General features: G+C 36.9%; 2 protein-coding genes across 2 annotated transcripts; one reads left to right on the top strand and one right to left on the bottom strand.

Annotated features, from left to right (window-relative positions):
- Positions 1 to 974: 974 nt before the first annotated feature.
- LOC102802688 (uncharacterized) lies at positions 975 to 14,128 on the bottom strand. Its single transcript, XM_078014238.2, has 5 exons — positions 14,030 to 14,128; positions 13,863 to 13,884; positions 12,657 to 12,965; positions 2,784 to 3,058; positions 975 to 1,364 (listed from the first exon to the last, which is right to left on the bottom strand). The coding sequence occupies exons 1-5, from the start codon at positions 14,096 to 14,098 to the stop codon at positions 1,107 to 1,109; spliced, it is 933 nt and encodes a 310-aa protein (XP_077870364.1). The 5' UTR covers positions 14,099 to 14,128; the 3' UTR covers positions 975 to 1,106.
- Positions 14,129 to 15,107: 979 nt separating this feature from the next.
- On the top strand, positions 15,108 to 20,180 carry LOC144363722 (uncharacterized). The gene is made up of 5 exons (XM_078014245.2): positions 15,108 to 15,221; positions 15,396 to 15,417; positions 16,316 to 16,633; positions 17,303 to 17,574; positions 19,187 to 20,180. Exons 1-5 carry the CDS (start codon positions 15,153 to 15,155, stop codon positions 19,448 to 19,450), a joined length of 945 nt encoding a protein of 314 aa, XP_077870371.1. The 5' UTR covers positions 15,108 to 15,152; the 3' UTR covers positions 19,451 to 20,180.
- The last annotated feature ends 1,829 nt before the right edge of the window (positions 20,181 to 22,009 follow it).

Below are 22,009 nucleotides of genomic sequence, written 5' to 3'. Positions count from 1 at the left end.
GGGGCTTCACTGGGAAGCCAGTTATCACGTACCCCAGTCTAGCCACCCTGTGGGAGACACGATTCATAGATCTATTTGCCTCAGGCAGAAACTTCATGCTCAAGCTCTATGTCTTACAGTTTCTGGATCAGTGATCAATGGAATACTCTGGATGTATATAGGTTCCCACAAATTACAAACTAATCCAGTATGCCTGCTAGACACCCCATCACTTCTGGTTTAGGAACACGGGGTTCTGCCCATGAGCTCAGTTCTGCTTGGCCTGACTCGGTTAGTGCCTGACAATATCTCAAGACTCTCTCATGGTGTAATCAGAGGCAGACAGATTCATTGCATTGCATCATTCTTCTACTAGCGGAGTTTTTGATATTTTGATTATTTTTTTGTTTTATTCTAAAGAAGTTTTGCTCACCAAACCAAGTCTGTGCATAAACCTATGTGTACCTAGGGTAAGAGACACAATGTATGCCTTTGTTCCGTTTTAATTCAAAGCAAAAACCAAGAAGCCCGCCTCCCAGGGGCCACTTGATTGGAGTATTAGTCTAGTCTTGCTACAAAGTACAAACCCCTTGAAATTAGCGACAATAGAACATTCGATACCCAATACAGTGTTCTTGCACGGGTAGGAGGTGAAGTGAGATATCATCCTTCTCGTTTGTGACCGCTGCGCATTATGGAGTTACCAAGGCGTTTTCTTTTGGCAAATAACATTGAACGAAAATGTATTATTCGTCGCAACTCCCATCATTATCCCCTTGTTATCACAAAGCACGTTTTAGCCGCATGATTTTTTTATATTTATTTATTACTCAGAACAGTATGAGCCGAATCACTGTATTTACTGTACGAGCCGCATTCTGCGACGAGGATACCTTGGTTCTTTCTGCAACCATAGCTTTCCGTTTTGAATTGAATAAAAAGCGGCTATAATTACGCATACACTATTTATAAGAGGAAGAACACCAGACTGCAGATTATATTGATGGTACGTACACTTTTTTATTTTATAATCTATTCCATCCCCCAAAATTAACCTCTGGTAACACAATGTTCACCCAGAGCTGACCATTGTCACGCAACGCAGTTCAATACTAATGGCGTTAACCCTACGAAGTGGCCCATTCGTTCACGAATTCTTTCGGTAACTGCTGTATATCATCACTCGCTTTCCCTTTCTTATATGCCAACAGTCCACAGGCAGAGAATTCTTCTCCTGCAGCGATTGTGACGCTATTTTTGCTATGATCCCACAAAACCCGGACTTCGATCTTTTTAAAAACTACTACCATGTTACCACTTCCGGAGAACCACTCGACACCAGCATAATGATCGTCATGTATATTCAAATTTTTTTGACCATTGATCTGTTACGAAACAAAGAAAAACGTAATTAGGGTATCATATCTGGCAAAATTCATGTAAACATTCCCTGCATCATGCAATTTCATTGGACGCCATGATTGATAACCTGGTACCGTCGAAAACAAATATAGCCAGTTAGCTGAGGGTGCGGTGATAAGTTCCATTGGTCACGGTTACTAAAAAAACGTGCATTGGTCAATTGCTTGAAAGCCGTTCGTCATGGTATATTTGTTTTTTTAGCTCCATGGTTTCAGACATCACCGGAATAATGTATTCATGTAACATGTAAACACTGGGAGATGGATTGAAATGTGTACATTTACGCAAACACAATGTACAGTTCTCACGATGAGGACACTGAAAAAACGCCCGAATAGCAACGCCATATCTGTAATTCATTAACTTAATGAGTATAGATATTTACTATATGCAAAAAATGCAATATTCTCGGGAATAATCACATAATTTCACTGCCTGGTAACCACAACCCGTGAAAACAATGGCCGAAAATGTTTTTGTTTTTTTTGTCATTTGGGCTAGTTGTTGAGACTCTTGAGCAGTGTAACAAGATTATCCCCACATGTGCAATATATATATATTTGGTTGTTCAGGATTGTCACATTGTTGAGTTTCTGTTTCATTCCCGACTCTTCGACCAGCGTTCCGAAACAGCTAGCGCAGATCTATGATGAATTTGTTTTCGCGTATCTGTTGATCGACTTAATTAGTTGATTACGAGTGAATTGCTGTGTTATGTCTGTCATCGTTTAGGCAAGCGAGGTCCTGGACGGAACTCGACTCAGTGATTTGGAACTAATTACGAGATAACCGTCGCTATTCGGACTACTATTTCTGACAGTTAGTATTCGTAGTTATTAATGTAGTGAACGATTAATCAAAAGATATGACGTGTTCAGTACTTAGTGTGATTGGCTGTATGATTGAAGGCCACGCCCTAGAGTCTTTTTACTGTTTTGTAATTGGTTAGAGTTTTGAAAATGAATAAAGAGAGTTTTGAGTTGGTCTTGGCGAGTACACCACGATAGACGCAGTCCAGTCCTGGAGAGTCTTGGGGCGAGTCTTGACGCAGTCTATAGGCAGTCTTGGGTCAGCCTTGCGATAGTCTTGGGGATTTTTCCCCAGGGCGTTGTGTCTTATAGAGTGCTCGAATGACCGACTAAGACGAAAGTTGAAACGTATTTTGTTGTGTGCGTCTGTTTGACTGTAAAGTTTAAGTGACATTCCCGATCCCGCACCTCAAGGGGAGGCGATATAGAGCCGAGACGAGATTTCCCTCTGACACGTGTGGAGAACCCCGAAGACAAGAATTTCCCCCTGATACAGTAGATCCCATGGATCTGAGATACTAGCACATGGTACAGTGATGCGCGTCTTAGCAACATAGATGTATGTATACTCACCGTCGCTACTCCGTCTGAATTCATGATTAAAGTATGGGGGTCGTTGAATTGGTACGGGAAGAAGAATCGCACCAAATCTAGCTTTGGTTCATCAGACCCTGTGGTGGTCACGCTACCATTGAATGATATTCTTGTTTTGGGGTTGTCGCACTCCCGTAGGAATACGTAGTCTCGAGTGCCGGCCTCCGATTGAGAAGGAAAAGTATACTTTGCGCCGTTCATAGTTTGTAATTTGAATGGTTCCATTTCAATAACTGACTGTTTACATTTACAAGCTGTTGAAAGAAAACATTTTATATATTTATTTCCAAAAATAAATGTCCCCGTGCAATTACCTGTTATGTATATTGAAATAATTGGCATATTGGTATTAAGAACATACAGCGAAGAATAATAAGGATTTTAATGCACAAACATTGAGTCTATGGTTAAAGGGAAAGTCAAGGCTAACAACATAATGCTTCCAAAATAGCCCCGAAAATGTAAGAAAATACAATTCATAATTTTTATACCACTTTGCATTCTCTAGATAACATTTAATCAGTTTATGTAGCCCCCTTCCATCTTGATTCTTCAGCAAAGAATTATGGGTAAAATATGACGTAATACACACTGTTGTAGAAAATTGAGAAAATGATTTAATCTATAAAAGTTGAACCTCAAATTGGTTGCAAATCTATTACATGGTAACATACATGTACTAGTGCTGGACATGCATAAATCAAAGAAAGCTTAGAAAGAACTCCCATGTGCTGAGAGTATTGGAGACACATTAAATATAATTCGAAATTACTTAGCTGAAAACTAATTATGCAAATCAGAAAATTAATATGACCAGATTTGAGTGTAAAACTAATGAGGTCTGCGCAATGTAACAGAAAATCTATGTTTAATTGAAATGTGATTAGAACCAAAAAATTATGAATTATTATGCTTATTAGGGAATTAATATGAACAGATTTTTACCCAAAACTAATTAGGTTTGTACATTGTCCTAGAGCATCTTTATACTAAGTTTCATTGAAATGGAATAATTAGTACCGTGAAAACTCCAAAATTTCGACCCCTCTAAAAATTCGAACGCCTATTTATTTGCCGGTTTCTGTGTTTTATTTACCTACAAATTTTCGACTCCACTAAAAATTGCCGACTCATTCTTATTCGAAAATTGCGACCAGTTTTAGTTTTCCCCCAAACGAAAAAAAAAAAAACGATGTGAGCGTTCAAACGGGACCTTCCTCGAAGGCATGAATCCGGGTTTCTGATTGACTGAGAGATTTTTATTTTATTGGTAACGAAAATATATTCTAAATAAACGAAGTTTCAAATAAAAACGAACACAAAAATCTCGGCATGCTGCGTTTCTGAATTGTTGATTATTACTGTACTCAGTAGTGATTATAATAATGTACACAAAATAAATTTGTTGAATGGTTATGAAATAGAAATAAAAGTCAACTTAGTTTCATCGTAAGCGAATGATTCCGGTCTCGTATAAACGTTTGATGCTGTAGGATATCCGCCATGTTCTCTTAGGTCAAATAGGTCAAATCGCTAATTAACCAATCAAAAAGCTGGATGATGCCAACGTGTTCAAATTACCATAGCTTATTTAAATATGTTAATGTTATTGAACGCAATGCGGAAGAAATTGGTGTTGTAGTACGATATTTTGGCTTGGATTTTGATGCGAAAACGGCATGATTTTTTTTAAATAAAAAAATTAGTTGTTTTTAAAAAATAAACTGGTCATCTGAAGAATAATTTAACATTGTTCACAGTGATAACAGCTCATTCTCGAAAGGAAGCTTACCCGCTCACGCTAGTCACGATAAAAATCATACACGTGTACTCTTGAATAGACAAACGTCAATGACTACAGTAAAACTTAGACTCTATTTTAGCCGGCAGGATTGATTGAAATGTCCGAAAAATGATGCCAAAATACACCTTAAAAGTCCCATTTTATTTTCTTAAATCCCATTTTATTTTTTAATCCAAGGGCGAATTTACGGCAGAATTTGGTCCCTCAAATAAGGGACACGTGAGCTTTGATTCTAACCGGATACATTGCACTGGGTCGGGGAGATAGTCTGTGGAATATTTTATTTTCGCGGTATTTTATTTTCGCGATTTTAAGATACCCGGCATTTTCGCGGGATTTTATTTTCGCGGAGTTGAATAGAGAATTCGCGGGATTAACTTCCGGGATCAACACTTGCCCAGTTGGGCAGGAAATGCTCCAGATTTTGATTAGTGAAAGCAGAAGCTACTTATTGTTTGAATGAAAAATAATCACACCTTCCTAGGTCTAGACATCGATACAAAAGTCAGTACCTGTTTTAATAATAGAACACATTAACGCCAAAGAACAAAGGTTTTTACCTTTAAAAACCAGTGATTTTCATCAAGTTTGTCAGTTTAATTTACGTTCGAGTACTGTATACACCATGTCTCTTTTAACGAACTGGTTAAAGCAAGTTAATCCACCGTCATCCCCGGGTCTCGGTCTTCCTGACCCACGTGAAGAAGTATCCCTCGTCGAGGCTAAAGCCATCGAAGCTGCTAACACCGCTGTTGAACAAAGTGTTTCTGTGTCCCGCAAACGAAAACGTGGTGACTACAATTTTTATTCTGATGAAGTTCGTGCAAAAATTGGACGATCGGCTCTTGAAAATGGTGTCATGAAGACTGTTCGAAAGTTTAGCAAAGATCTTGGAAAAAATGTTTCTGAGAGTAGCGTCAGAGGCATGAGAGATTCTTATGTAAGGAAACAAAAACAAGATTCGAGTTCAATTGTCACAGCTTTACCGAAGGGTCAACGGGGTCAACCACTTCTCATCGGCCGTGAGCTCGATATCAAGGCGCAGCAGTGGATTCGTAAAGTGCGTGTAAGTGGTGGGGTAATAAATACAAGAATTGTTATGGCTGCAACACAAGGAATAGTGCAAAAAGTCGATAGAACAAAACTTCAACAGTATGGGGGAACAGTAAACATTAGTAAATCCTGGGCGAAGTCACTTCTGAAGCGGATGAATTTTGTAAAGAGAAAAGGCACGAAAGGGGTAAAGAAACTTCCAAGTGATTTTGACGATATCAAATTTGCGTTTCTCCAACGATTTAAGAATGTGGTGTCTGAACATGATATCCCGAATGAGTTGATCGTTAATTGGGATCAGACCGGTGTTAGTTTGGTTCCTGGCGGAGAATGGACTTTGGAAGAACGAGGAAGTCAGCAAGTTACAGTGAATGGCATTGACGACAAGCGGCAAATCACCGTACTGTTGGCGATCAGTAAAGCAGGACATTTACTGCCACCTCAACTCATTTATGCTGGGAAAACTGAACGTTGTCACCCAAAAGTAAATTTTCCCGAGTCTTGGGATATCACACAAACCATTTCTCACTGGAGTAATGAAGATTCCATGATTCGGTATGCAGAGAAAGTAATTGTGCCGTACTTCAAAAATCAACGCACTCTACTTGGCCTCCAAGAAAATCAACGAGCTCTGTGTTTGTTCGATGTTTACAGAGCCCACCGATCTAAAGAGATGCATGAAATACTGCAAAGAAATCATATACATGTGGTATATATTCCAGCGTGTTGCACCGATCGACTACAGCCATTAGATTTGGCAGTCAACAAAGAATTCAAAGACGAATTAAAGAACTGTTTCCAGTCTTGGTATGCAGACAAAGTTACCGAGTCACTCGACAACAGTGTAGACGTTACAGGTATTGACGTTAACCACGTAGATCTCAGTACATCGCTGATGAAACCATTGCATGCTAAATGGTTGATTAAATGTCATGATATTTTATCCAGTCGTCATGATATTGTCGTCAGTGGATTTACACAGGCGGGACTTGTTTAAGAAAATCGTGTAAAAAACTAGTACTAGTATTGGCTATGAATATTTGCCCTACATCGGAACTGAACGAACTTTTGAAATTGTGAATTACTAGTAATATTGCCATTTTTTTTACTGTACTAGTATTTGTATGTATAAATATTTATGTAAAGGAAATAAAACTTAATTTTGTCATTTAATAACTTGTGTACTGTTTTAGAGTGTGTGTAGAAACGTAGCGTGTTATTCACTACGATCCAATATGGCGGCAAGCTGGCCTAATTAATTATTCATGAGATGCTAAAACAACACTTCGCGGTGTTTTTATTTTCGCGCTAATTTCTCTACCGCGAAATAAGCGAAAATAAAATCCCCGCGAAAATAAAGTATTCCACAGAAAAAGGAATACTTTATTTTCGCTGGAATTAATTTTCGCTGAAAAGACATTTTGGGCGTTTTGCTTGGAATTTATTTTCACTGATTTTTTATGAGTTTAATGTGAAATATAGGAAAAAAAGTATATTCACTGGATTTTATTTTCACGGAATCATCCCTTCAGCGAAAATAGCGAAAATAAATTCCAAGTGAAAATAAAGTATTCTACAGTAGTTTGCTAAACTTCCATGCATCTTTTGTCCAATGGGTACCTGTACTTCGAACATTCGCAAGTTTTTCTAGGTAGTGCGAGACAGCTTTGTCTTTTGACCTATTAGTTTTGTGCTGACCTCTTCTCCGCGTCTTGATGTTTTGTTTTGCTTGTCATAATACTCACTGATTGATGACTTTGTTTAGATTTTGAGTTACAACTCGGCCACGACCTTTGCTTTTACCGTGAAACATGAAGAAGTTTACGTCAATTGACGGACATTGCATTTTTTAAAAACTAATGAAGCACACTGTCTATCATCCCCATTTTTTCATTTGCTGATTTCTATTCTGAAAAATTCGACCGTCCGAAAATGCACCTTAATTTTGACTATAAAAACACGTCACATATCGAACACCAATTATTTAAAACCGGTCAAAATTTTGGAGTTTTTACGGTACTTTAGATATCAGTGTGAAAGCTTAAAATTGGTTAATTATGCAAATTAGGTAATTAATATGTACAGATTTTAACCCACAATTATTCAGGTCTGTCTATTGTCCTACAGCATCCATGTACATTCATTGATATGTGATGTATAGTACCCGAGATATCAGTGTGAAAGTTGGTTAATTATGCAAATTAGGTGATTAATATGCACAAATATTTACCGGAAACTAATTGGGTCTGCATAATTCTAGATTCATTGAAATGTGATGATTAGTACTTTAGATATCAGTAGAAAAGCTGAAAATTAATTATGCAAATTAGGTAATTAATATGCACAATTATTTACCCTAAAACTAATCAGGTCTCTGCATAGTCCTAAAGGATCTATGTACCAAGTTTCATTGAAATGCGATGATTAGTACTTGAGATACCTGTGGAAAAGCTGAAAATTAACTAATTATGCAAATTAGGTGATTAATATGCACAAATATTTATCGAAAACAATCAATCTCTGCATAGTCCTTAAGTATGTAAGTACCAAGTTTCATTGAAATGTAATGCTAACTACTTATATCAAATGCTGAAAATTAATTAATTATGCAAATTAGGTAATTAATATGTACTGATATTACCTTAAAAACTATCAGGTCTGTGCAGTGTCGTATGACATCTATGTACCAAGTTTCATTGAAATGTGATGATTAGTACTTGAGATATCAGTGGAAAAACCGAAAATTGACTAATCATTATGCAAATTAGGTAATTAGTATCCACGGATTATTACCAAAAACTAATCAAAACCTAGCATTAGTTCAGAGCATCTATGTACCAAGTTTCATCAAAATCCAATGAGTGGTTGTTTAGATATCAGTGGAACAGTCATGGAACCACTAAAAAATAGCTAATTATCATGCAAATTAGGTAATTAATATGCACGGATTTTTACCAAAAATTAATCAAATCTGCGCATATGTTCAGAGCATCTATGTACCAAGTTTCATCAAAATCCAATGAGTGGTTCTTTAGATATCAGTGGAACAGTCATAGAACAGCTAAAAATTAGCTAATTATCATGCAAATTAGGTAATTAACGAGCATGGATTTTTACCAAAACCTAATCAAATCTGCGCATTGGCCCAGAGCATCTATGCACCAAGTTTCATCAAAAACCGATGTATGGTTCTTGAGATAGCAGTGGAACAGTCGGACACACATACACACACACACACATACACACATACACACATACACACATACACACATACACACACACATACAGACACACTAACTGCAAAGACTCCCATTTTGTGCTTCGCACATGGGAGTCAAAAATAGTTGTCGTGGCAACAAAACTGAAAACATTAATTGTTGTGTTTTTCTACCAAATGCTGAATTTTTCGTATATTTTATACAATTTATCGATGTGAGTATGTTATACAGGTAATAAAATAATGATTTTTATTTAATTTACGTTTATTATTATAATAATTATATACATGAGTAATAAGTACATCAAATATTTTAACTAATTCGCATTAGTATTTCTGACGCTATGGATGAAAACAGTATCTTAATTTTTAACAATAGTGGATATGATGTCACACTTTACCCACAATCCTTTGCAGGAGAATCAAGATGGCAGACAACATAATACTGATGAGTAGTTAAATATATAGATAACGTAAAGGTATATACAAAACCTAAAAATTACTTTCTCTTACATTTTTGGAGCTTTTTCATTTGGAAATATTATGTTGTTCGCCTTGACTACCCCTTTATGCATGACTCAATATCACGTATACATGACTCAATATCACGTATATATGACTCAATGACACGTATACATGACTCAATGACACATATACATGACTCAATTACACGTATGCATACCTCAACGGCATGTATACACGACTCAATGAAACGGATGCATAACTCAATGACACGTATACATGACTCAATGACACGTATACATGACTCAATGACAAGGATGCATAACTCAATGGCATATATAAATAACTCAATGGCACGTATACATGACTCAATGACACATACACATAACTCAATGGCACGTATACATGACTCAATGCCACGTATACATGACTCAATGGCACATATACATGACTCAATGGCACGTATACATGACTCAATGACACATACACATAACTCAATGTCACGTATACATGACTCAATGCCACGTATACATGACTCAATGACACGTATACCGGACTCAATGACACGTATACATGACCCAATATCACGTATACTTTACTCAATGGTTCGTATACATGACTAAATGGCACATATACCGGACTCAATGACACGTATACATGACTCAATATCACGTATACTTTACTCAATGACACGTACACATGACTCAATATCACGTATACATGACTCAATATCACGTATACATGACTCAATGACACGGATGCATAACTCAATGACACGTATACATGACTCAATGACACGGATGCATGACTCAATGGCACATATACATGACTCAATGGCACGTATACATGACTCAATGACACATACACATAACTCAATGGCACGTATACATGACTCAATGCCACGTATACATGACTCAATGACACGTATACCGGAGTCAATGACACGTATACATGACCCAATATCACGTATACTTTACTCAAATGGTTCGTATACACGACTAAATGGCACATATACCGGACTCAATGACACGTATACATGACTCAATATCACGTATACTTTACTCAATGACACGTACACATGACTCAATATCACGTATACATGACTCAATATCACGTATACATGACTCAATGACACGGATGCATAACTCAATGACACGTATACATGACTCAATGACACGGATGCATGACTCAATGGCACATATACATGACTTAATGGCACGCATACATGACTTAATGACACATACACATAACTCAATGCCACGTATACATGACTCAATGACACGTATACCGGACTCAACGGCACGTATACATGACCCAATATCACGTATACTTTACTCAATGGTACGTATACATGACTAAATGGCACATATACCGGACTCAATGACACGTATACATGACTCAATATCACGTATACATGACTCAATGGCACGTATACATGACTAAATGGCATGTATACATGACTCAATGACACGTACACATGACTAAATGGCATGTATACATGACTCAATGACACGTACACATAACCAATGGCACGTATACATGACTCAATGACACATACACATAACTCATTATCACGTATACATGACTCAATATCACGTATACATGACTCAATATCACATATACATGACTCAATGGCACATATACATGACTCAATGGCACGTATACATGACTCAATGACACATACACATAACTCAATGGCACGTATACATGACTCAATGCCACGTATACATGACTCAATGGCACATATACATGACTCAATGGCACGTATACATGACCCAATGACACATACACATAACTCAATGGCACATATACATGACTCAATGCCACGTATACATGACTCAATGACACGTATACCGGACTCAATGACACGTATACATGACCCAATATTACGTATACTTTACTCAATGGTACGCATACATGACTAAATGGCACATATACCTGACTCAATGACATGTATACATGACTCAATATCACGTATACATGACTCAATATCACGTATACTTTACTCAATGACACGTACACATGACTCAATATCACGTATACATGACTCAATATCACGTATACATGACTCAATGACACGTATACATGACTCAATGACACGTATACATGACCCAATATCACGTATACTTTACTCAATGGTACGTATACATGACTAAATGGCACATATACCGGACTCAATGACACGTATACATGACTCAATATCACGTATACATGACTCAATGACACGTATACCGAACTCAATATCACGTATACGTGAATCAGTGACACGTATTCATGACTCAATGGCACGTATACATGACTAAATGGCACGTATACATGACTCAATGACACGCACACATAACTCAATGGCACGTATACATGACTCAATATCACGTATATATGACTCAATATCACGTATACATGACTCAATATCACGTATACTTTACTCAATGACACGTATACATGACTCAATATCACGTATACATGACACAATATCACATATACATGACTCAATGACACATATACATGACTCAATATCACGTATACATGACTCAATATCACATATACCCGACTCAATGATACGTATACATGACTCAATATCACGTATACATTACTCAATAGCATGCATACATGACTAAAAGGCACGTATACATGACTCAATGACACGTACACATAACTCAATGGCACGTATACATGACTCAATATCACGTATACATGACTAAATATCACGTATACATTACTCAATGACACGTATACATGACTCAATATCACGTATACTTTACTCAATGACACGTATACATGACTCAATATCACGTATACATGACTCAATATCACGTATACATGACTCAGTATCGCATATACATGACTCAATGACACGTATACATGACTCAATATCACGTATACATGACTCAATGACACGTATACATGACTCAATGACATGTATACATGACTCAATATCATGTATACATGACTCAATAGTATGTTTGCATAACTCAACTGTACATATGCAAGACGTTTCACTAAATCCTAGATCCAATTGTAAACAACTGTATTACTACATTTCAAAACGTTTCGAACGGAAACTGGCGTAGACTGAACAAAACGTATGTTATAAAATTATGAAGATACGTACCACGCTTACAACTAAGTTTTGATGACAATACAACTTTAACACATTTAATCTTTTAAAAGAGTTTCTACCAGAAAACCAGTGTCGAAGTTATAATAATAATGAAAACTCTTACTAGCCCTTCCCACGGTGATGGTAATTATTCACTGAGGTCATATTTCACGTGTAATTTACAATCAAGAAATCAGACAAACCACATATACTTACGCATTTTGATGGCTTGCTGTCCCGTGATATTGTAAAGCGACGGCCCTTGCTTTACGAAGTCTGTCGCCTTCCACTTCACAGTGTATGATTTACAGAGTTTAAAACCCTTATCATAGATCACTGTTATCGGTGTTCTCATTTGCCTGAGACGGTCACTTCCGTTAAAAACTCCATCACCGTCAATTCGGATATCAACACGCCAGTATATATTTGGTTGGGGATTGAAAATATCAAGTCGTCGACTCTGGAAATAAAGTATAATCCGCTCACAGTCGAGCCATCCAGCAGCGACCTCTAGTTTCTCGTAATCTATGAGGAGAGTAATAATAAACATTACAACAAAACAAAAAATAGAAACCGTTCTCAAACTATTCGTTTATATACAATGTCGGGATTTCCAAGTTGGGCGTGTTTTCTTGTATGTCTTGCTAAATCTCATGCATGTATGAATCGTAACACTAAAACTCAGTGATAGGAGGTGATAGTAATGCAAGATGACTGGGTACTACAAGTAATATCGCGGGAAAGTACCAATTAACACATGTTAAATAAATAGTAGTATAATAAATGAACATCGCAAAAACAATAACCATAAACTACGAAACCAAAATATAGCACATGCCTAACACGTGCAAAATATCTACCATCTGTCCGTGTTTTTTTGTCACGTGTTATTTTTTTTTAAAGTTCTAACAGACATATCCGCCATTTTGTGTTTTTCCAGTCGCCTTATTGTTCCTAAAATAATTCAATAACACCATGATTTGGCACTGACTTATTGTTTGAATTGAAGTACTGATATATGATAAAAATAATTGATACTAGTATGGAACTCATAGCGACGTATATAACGCATGTAAAACACATGTTTGTTTACGTGAAATTCGAACACGCGATGACGACAATCGGCCTTTAAAGCCGCTCATTGTCGCTATATGAGGTAACCAGGACTGCACTGCATTTCGAACGGGATGCTGACGCTGATGAACTGAATTATACCAGGCACACCTCGTGAAACCAACAAATGGTGTGTGAGGTAACGCTTTTGACAAAAAACAAAACGAAACAGAAACACAATAGGGAACACTATCTATGCTCAGGTTTTAGATTTTAGATTTGTCAGACCGTGTGTGTCTTATCCAAACTCTGACGCCGTCTTGTGATACTACTCATAGCCTGGACATCAAAAATGTGTTATAATATTACCTTCATATTTAATGCGCCGAAACTGAAAATAAAAAAAAATACGTTATAATATTATGTCAAATAATATATTAAAACGGCACATCTACAGCCTCAATTCATAAAACAAAATTTTCTTCATAAAAAAAAAAAAAGCTTGATATTCAATATAAAACAGAACAACAACTTACTCCACCATTTAACTCGACGCCGTCGGCGATCAATGCAAGTAAAATCAACGAAAAAATAAACCGAATCATATTTGTTACTATGGCTACACCCTTCGAATAGTAATATAAATATACTAAATTTACCACGCAGGGTAGAGTTAGTTAGTATGTTAATTAGTGAGTCTAATCTGTTACATCTCATAGTAACTGCGATTGATGATTTTGATAAAGTCACGAAACGAGGACGCAGATGTTAGATGGATTATTACAACACCGCCAATATGTACTGGGTGGACGACATTTTTATGTAGATGAACCAATTATATTTTAATAAAATATTACATAAAGCATCGGTAGATCTTTTGTTCCCAAGATGTAAGAACTTGTCTGATTGATAGAATATTATAAAATTACCCCGTCCCGTTTTATCAATAATATTGCTAGTAAACCAAGAACTAAAAAATCCTTCGTATGTTTCGTCAATTATTTCATTTACCCCAGCATACTCTCCGATTTTCAAAAATCCCTCAAAAATCGACAAATTGTATAACTGAAAGCGTTTACGAGTTTGTGACCATATATTTATAGCTTTTGGTCCCAAATATATATTTTAACTATCAAATTTCACGAAAATATATATTAAGTTTACCGTACCAATCGTGTCGGAGATATTCAGAACGACATACGCATTTAGTGTTTCCACTAAGCTAGCACTATTTATTTCCGCCACTTACAATTTGTTGATGCATTATATATGTTAGGCACAGACATTAAGTCCATTCTATGCAAAGCCTTACCCAAACACTAGTTAATATATGACCTGACCCCCGAATTCACCACGCCAAACAGTAACAGTAAGTATGCCATGGCCTCAAACTCAAGTGTATATATGTCATCACCCCGTAACTTAAAGCGAGAGGGTTGTCACCTGCGCACATGCAGGAATTGAGTCCCTAAAAACGCAAAGGCTCATGGGCAGACGCTTGTTTGTGAACAGTTACACCAATCCAATACAATGAGTATTTTCGTATCCTTTTTCAAAACACTTAATTAATTCAACGGTCGGATGTCACAGGTTGTGCATAAATCCGTTACTTTATACATCAATAACTTTCACTGGTGCGTGGTAGTGCAGAATTCAGACATGTTTTGGTTTGCGTTCCTTGTATTATTGGCACCCTTCGGAGTTGAGTGTGCTGAATTAAAAGGAGGGGTAAGTAAATTTGATTTCCGTGTTTAACAATATTAATAGTAGAATTGATGTTTGCATGTGAGTGGTGGACATATAATATTATGCCTTGGCATATTGAGTCGGAGTAATATGTTATTGGGTCGTGTTGTAATTATTATGTTATTTACACTATCTACTTGTATTTTTTATTTTCAGTTTCGTCTCATTAAATATGAAGGTAATGTAAACATTATTCATGTCCTGACTATCTGAATCCTGTCTGCTGGATTACGTGCGTGAGTTGAATATCGACTGTTTGTCAGGTGCACCAGTGCTTTTAAAACATGGCATCGATTGCATGCCCTGTAGTTCTGCAATGATTTGATAGTGTGATTTGTAGGTATTCATTTTTTGTGTGGAGTGGAACAACCCACTTACATTTCATAAAAGAACCGAGATCGTTAGGTCTCACCACTTTACTTCACCTGGGTTTCTCGAACTTTCGTCGAATACTACTACTTTATTAATAGCCTCTCCCTGTCGCCCGAGACAGAAACCAGCTCTACGACTAGCCCCCATGAAAGAACGTCTTGTTCGATATGGGACTCATATCGACGTATACAACGCGTGTATATATTATTTGAAAAGTAACTGACAAAAATAGTTGCTTGCAATGTCAACCATGTTGTCACAATGTGTGATATTTTTTTATTTTCCTTTATTACCTTTTCGATGTTGAAAGTTAGGCTGTATGCCCCAAAAATTTCGTTTCAAGATTAGTAATACTTCAATAACCCTGAACGTCAGCATAAATGTCGATTCGGGAGGGCCACGATTCGTACAGCACAAGTATGTTTACGTTTACTGATTGGGTAATGGTATGTTATTAACACGATAGCTAGGCGTTTAGTGGAGTGAGGCATAATGGGTCGGATCGAGTTCTTTTGGGCAATTACAACAAGAACCGATGGGTGTACACATGTATCCATGACAATAGTTACGTATCGATAGTTACGTAAGATGGTTGGATCTATTCCTTCCTCCCTTCGTTCATTCATTCAATAATCGACACCCCGCACATATACCCGCCCTCCATCCACCATACAATACAGCTTATACGTCAATGTCTCCCACAGATTACGAGAGACTTAAGATTGCTACTGGCTGGCTTGACTGTCAACGAATTGTCTTTTTTATTCAGCGTCGAAGGGTGGAATTTTTCAAAGAAGCCAGGAACATAAACTGGAACACCACGCTTACAATCCGAGGAGACGGAGGATTTCTCAAGGCTGACAATTTTACTGTAGAAACAAAGGCAGCAACAAAAACCATAATCTACGATGACGAGTTCAAATCATGCAAGTCATATAAAGTAAAGTGGTTAGCAAAAGAGATTACTAAAGCTAATGGAGTCCCTCAACTCGTCATACAGGGAGAACAAGTTGTAAAAATGCGTAAGTCTCGAGTAAGGCAAACACAGTTATATCTGTTTCTGGTCGGCACGCGGGTCATTTCCAAAGCATCTCGGATTTTTATTTTAAACACTAAAAAGGAATGTTCTTGTCGCTAGTGGCGCAATATCTTGCTCACACAAGCACAGATCGACCTATTTGATGTATCCTATTTTCAAAAAATGAAGAAACAAAAAAAAAACATCTGACACCGCATAATTTTTACAAGAGATTTTGGGACCAGAAGCATTGCATTGTGGGAAATCAATGTCTGAATACGGAGGCGAAACGTGAATTCGTATCTGAATAGGCAATGAGGTGTTACAGGCACCGTATATAGGCGTTAGTGGAGGAGGCATAATTACGTTAGTCGGGAATACGTATCTGAATAGTTAATGAGGTATCACTAACACCGTACTTAGGCGTTAGTAAAGTAATGCATAATGAATGGGACCCCGCATAGATACTATGCTACAGTGGGGTATGTGTGGGGTATGTGTGGGGTATATGTGGGGTATGTGTGGGGTATGTGTGGGGTATATGTGGGTATGTGTGGGGTATGTGTGGGGTATATGTGGGTATGTGTGGGGTATGTGTGGGTATGTGTGGGTTGGAAATTATTTCAATTATGTTAGTCGTGAATTTGAATTATTAATGTTTTTTGTTCAACAGCTTGTAAATGTAAACAGTCAGTTATTGAAATGGAACCATTCAAACTACAAACTTTGAACGGCGCAAAGTACACTTTTCCTTCTCAATCAGAGTCTAGTACTCGAGACTACGTATTCCTACGCGAGTGCAACATCATTAAAACAAGAATATCCATCAATGGAAGCGTGACTTCGACAGGATCAACAGCAAAACTCAATTCTGTCCAATACGCTTTTCCAAATCTTGTACATGCGCCACATGTACTGACCATGAATCCACAGGGAAAAACAGTAGTAAGTATAGGTTTAGGTATAAATTGAATTCAAATCTAAAATGAAACAAATCATTGTTAATGGCACAGTCCCCGTTATTCATGCCTAAGATAAAGTAATATGGCCAAAAAGCCAGATGGCCCCAAGTGTGTCGTCTTTTATCAGGTAAATTGTTTCTGAATGGATTTATTACATGAATTTTAAATTTGCACTTTAATATATGGTAACATATATTTCTATTTGCTATTGCGCATATTTATGCAATTTTTATATCCAAACCCAACTGAAGTGCATGTCTCCAGTATCGCAAGCAAGTTCTATCTTATTTGTTTACTTTACAATTTAATGAGAACGAAGCATAAGTCAAACATGAATGTGTACCACGTGATCAACACACATTGTATTGTTTTGAATATGGACTTTGAGTGTCAGTTAAAGTTTACTTTACTGTTTGACTATGGACATTTAATACAACCTTTGGATAATATCATAGGCGCGTATTATGATGAATGTGACAAAACTGTGAGACTGTACATGGGTATCAGAGATTTAGTACTTATGCCAAACAAAGAAGATTACCAGCAGTAGACCAGCAGTCACCATGCACACGTATCCCTACATGCTAAACAATCAAATCACAAAATTAACATGTATATATATATATATATATATATATATATATATATATATATATATATATATATATATATATATATATATATATATATATATATATATCAATGAAATGGTACATAGGTGAGAGAGATACAGTATGGCCAAAAAAGAAAATGGCTGCCAGTGAACCATCTTTGATTCGATTATGAAACTAATTGTACGGGCATGTATCCTATCATGTATAATTTGAAGAGAAAAAAAAATGTCAACGATACACTTTCAAAACAGATCTCAACATGTATGATGTATGTACCAAATTGATCAAAAACCGACAAGGCATGTACAACATACCACAATTTCAAAAAAACAAGGTGGCAGCCAGTCAGTCAGTTTTTTGGTTCTCAAAATAGTTAGAAGTTCATGAAACTTGGCTCTCAAATGCAAAACCATGTGTAGATAGCAGGGGCGGATACAGGATTTTTTTATGGGGGGGGGACTTTAAAATCGCCAGACTAAGTTAATGATTTTATTATATTAAAAAAAAAATTGAATAAATTTTCCAACGGGGGGGGGGGGCGTACGGACCCCAAGAACCCCCGTAGATCTGCCACTTGATGATGACCTGACATCTGCAGATTTTCTTGTGATATAGTCCGATTTGGATTCGAAAATTCGTTTTTATTAGAATTACTAAATATCTATGAATGTAATCACTAAATTTTTAACAACTAATGAAGTTTCAATAATGTGTCTTGAATGTTCATAATCCGTGTTCTCATGTACCTTGTCAAAAGAGGTTCTTTTCCACCGATTATACCTGCATTCAATCACGCACGAGGCGCGTGCGCCCTGAATTCACCTGTAGGTGCTCCTGTACGTAAGGTAATTCGAAGCACTGGGTCTTTAATTTCTTCGAAGGAATCCTGCTGTTAATTATTTAAACATGCTCGTATGGAATATACCTATGTGTGATAATATGTGCGTCATATTTAATTATCTAGTTTGTCTTACATAATAGTTTAATGATCGTGAAGGAGTGAATGCACATGACGATCACTATGCCGGTGCCGAGTGGTTCGACGGAAGTGGTAAACTTTTGGTGGTCTTCACGAATATTGAAGTCCGTGTCTTGTGGGATTATAAAGAGAAAAGAATCACAATCGCTACAGGGGAAGAATTCGATGCCTGTGGACTGTTGACATATGTGAACGGGAAGGCGAGTGATAACGTACAGCAGTTACCGAAAGAATTCGTGAAAGAATGGATCAATTCTGAGGATTAATATAATGAATCTTTTTCACTTGACAATAAGAATATGTACTAATTCATATCAACAATCAACGATAAAGATGCAATACAAATTTATACTTCAAAAAAGCAAGTTTTGGAATGTTGTTGTGAACTTACTTACGTAACTTACGTTACGTAGATACTTAGTAAACATTTTAAATCAGACTATGTTGTTATATTCATCGTGAAACTAAAAATATCAACAGTATTGTTTATTGACTAAGTACTTAAAGCGGGGGAGTCATCACCTACGCATGCGTCAGGTAGTCTTAGCGTGTCATTATTTACAAACAAGCGTCCACCCATGAGCCTTTGCGTTCTTAGCGTGTGTTATTATCGCTTGGGACTCGATTCCTGTGTGTGAGCAGATGACGACCCTCCCGCTTTAGGTTGATAACATCCGTGTCATCTCGTATCATCCGCCAAAACATAATATGCATTAATCAATAGCATTAATCAATTAACAATTCATTAAGTGCTGATATGGGTCAACGTCATTAATGCAAAGATTCGTAATCATAAATAAAGCAATTCAGAATTTGTTCCATTATGTCTACTCTCAACCAATAGATGGATATGTTTAACAATTGAGGCCAACAATCTGTTGTTTTTGGTGATTGAGAATGCAGTAATTACAGTTTTTGTTATCAGTTATTGGAATTTGTTATCGTTACTTTATATGGCGTGCATAGGGGAATAGAATTGCAATATACACATCAAAACTGAGTTGGTACATTTTGTTGTTTTATTTTTTTTTTTTTAAATCTGGGTTGTAGAAATAGTTGAAAAGGCTTTATCACTCATAATATACAGTTTTGCATAATATTTTGCCTGTTTTTCTTTTCTCAATAATAAGTATTAGTAGGCTTCTGCCTTAAATGGAGTAATAGTCATCCACATACATATATATCACTAACAGAACCTGTTTAGGCTTCTCAAATCCAGTCCGTCACTGCCACCCACTCATAAAAAGAAAGTTAACATTATTTGTATTGGCAAATACGTATTGGGTGCCATCAAAGACAATATCAAAAAATCCAAATTCTGTCATATCTTCAAATAGTGCGACACAAACAAAACTAGATCGGTATCTTACCCACACACACGGCGTTTCGCAAGCGCGCGCGTAACGTTTTGGGGTGTAAAGTATACTATTCTGTACGCAGCTGCTGATTGAAAACGTAAAGTTACGTTTTTCAAAATTATAACCAAAATCATAGAACGCTTAGAAATAACTACCATGTAATAAGAGTATGGGAGGCATATGAAGTAAAGCCAGGGAATATTTAAAATTAATTTAAAATTTAACTTGAAGATCTAATTTAGCCTTTAAACCAAGAAACCTGGTGACTAATATATGTTTTCTATTTTGAGATGCTCAACGTGGGAGCAATGCGATCGACACTAATGAAGTATCTTTAATTAGCAGAACGAACCATTTACTGATAAATCCTCGTCTTTTTGACAAATCTTTTAAGCGGTTACATACACATATATATGGATATATATATTACGTGTGATTAACAATTGATTAGAAAGAGCTCCCGTGTCAAGTGAATTTTGTATTTTTTCATGTTTACTGAAAATAAACATACAACCATTTCTGCCTCTTAGCATTAGTCCAGCTGCTTTATAGCTTGATTCAAAACTAAAGATAAACTGTGATTCAATCTATTTGACTAAACTGTTCTTAGAATACTAAATAAAACAGGTGAATCTCAACTATATTCACTAATTGTGTATGTGCAAACTAGTCACTCAACTACAAAAAATAGCATGTACCAAGTTAATTTTTTTTTGAACAATGATTGCTTGGATAAATTAAACCAGATTGAAGTAATTATTTAGTATGTAAATTAGTTAATTAACACAAGCAAACTGATTACAGGGTGGTGTTTAGAAATCCACATACATGCACGTAAGAATCCATTTGAGCAAACCGTTGATATTGTCAACAAATTCGATAGAGGTCCACCTACATATTAATGCGCGGTGGTCGTCGCGCAGCGCGTGTTCGAATTTCATGTAAATAAACAATGTATTTTACACGCGTTATATACGTCGCTATGAGTCCCATATCGAACAAGACGCGGTGCGACGACTGCCGCCCTTTAAGTAACAAAGCAATCGGGCCAGTGGCGGATCCAGAGGGGGGCCATGCCCCCAAACGCATGACGATTCGTATCATCTGGATTACGCATAGCTTCTCTGCGATTTATGGTCCGTATATCTTAAGCGTAGCTTGGACCCCCCCCCCCCAATACATTCAAGTTGCTAGATCCGCCACTGAATCGGGCTGACGGTTTCCTGAAAAAAGTCAAAAGTAGCATTTTTACCAAAAATATTCTAGAAGAAAAGAAACATGCAGATATCGTCACGAAATGAACAAATCAGACAGAGGTCATCCACGGTTCCTACATGGCAAGTACCAATCGGGTTGACGCTTCAAGTCATTTATAGCAAAAGTTGGCACAGACGTTGGCTGGTCCCCGACTCTACGCGCAAGCTCAGCCGGGTCACGTGATCTAACGCACAGTTCAGCGAAGCACAG

Source organism: Saccoglossus kowalevskii, chromosome 1, assembly GCF_978046115.1.
Source record: "Saccoglossus kowalevskii chromosome 1, keSacKowa6.1, whole genome shotgun sequence".
NCBI lineage: Eukaryota > Metazoa > Hemichordata > Enteropneusta > Harrimaniidae > Saccoglossus > Saccoglossus kowalevskii.
Note: the sequence above shows the minus strand (reverse complement) of the source record. Positions and strands in the feature narration are given on the sequence as shown.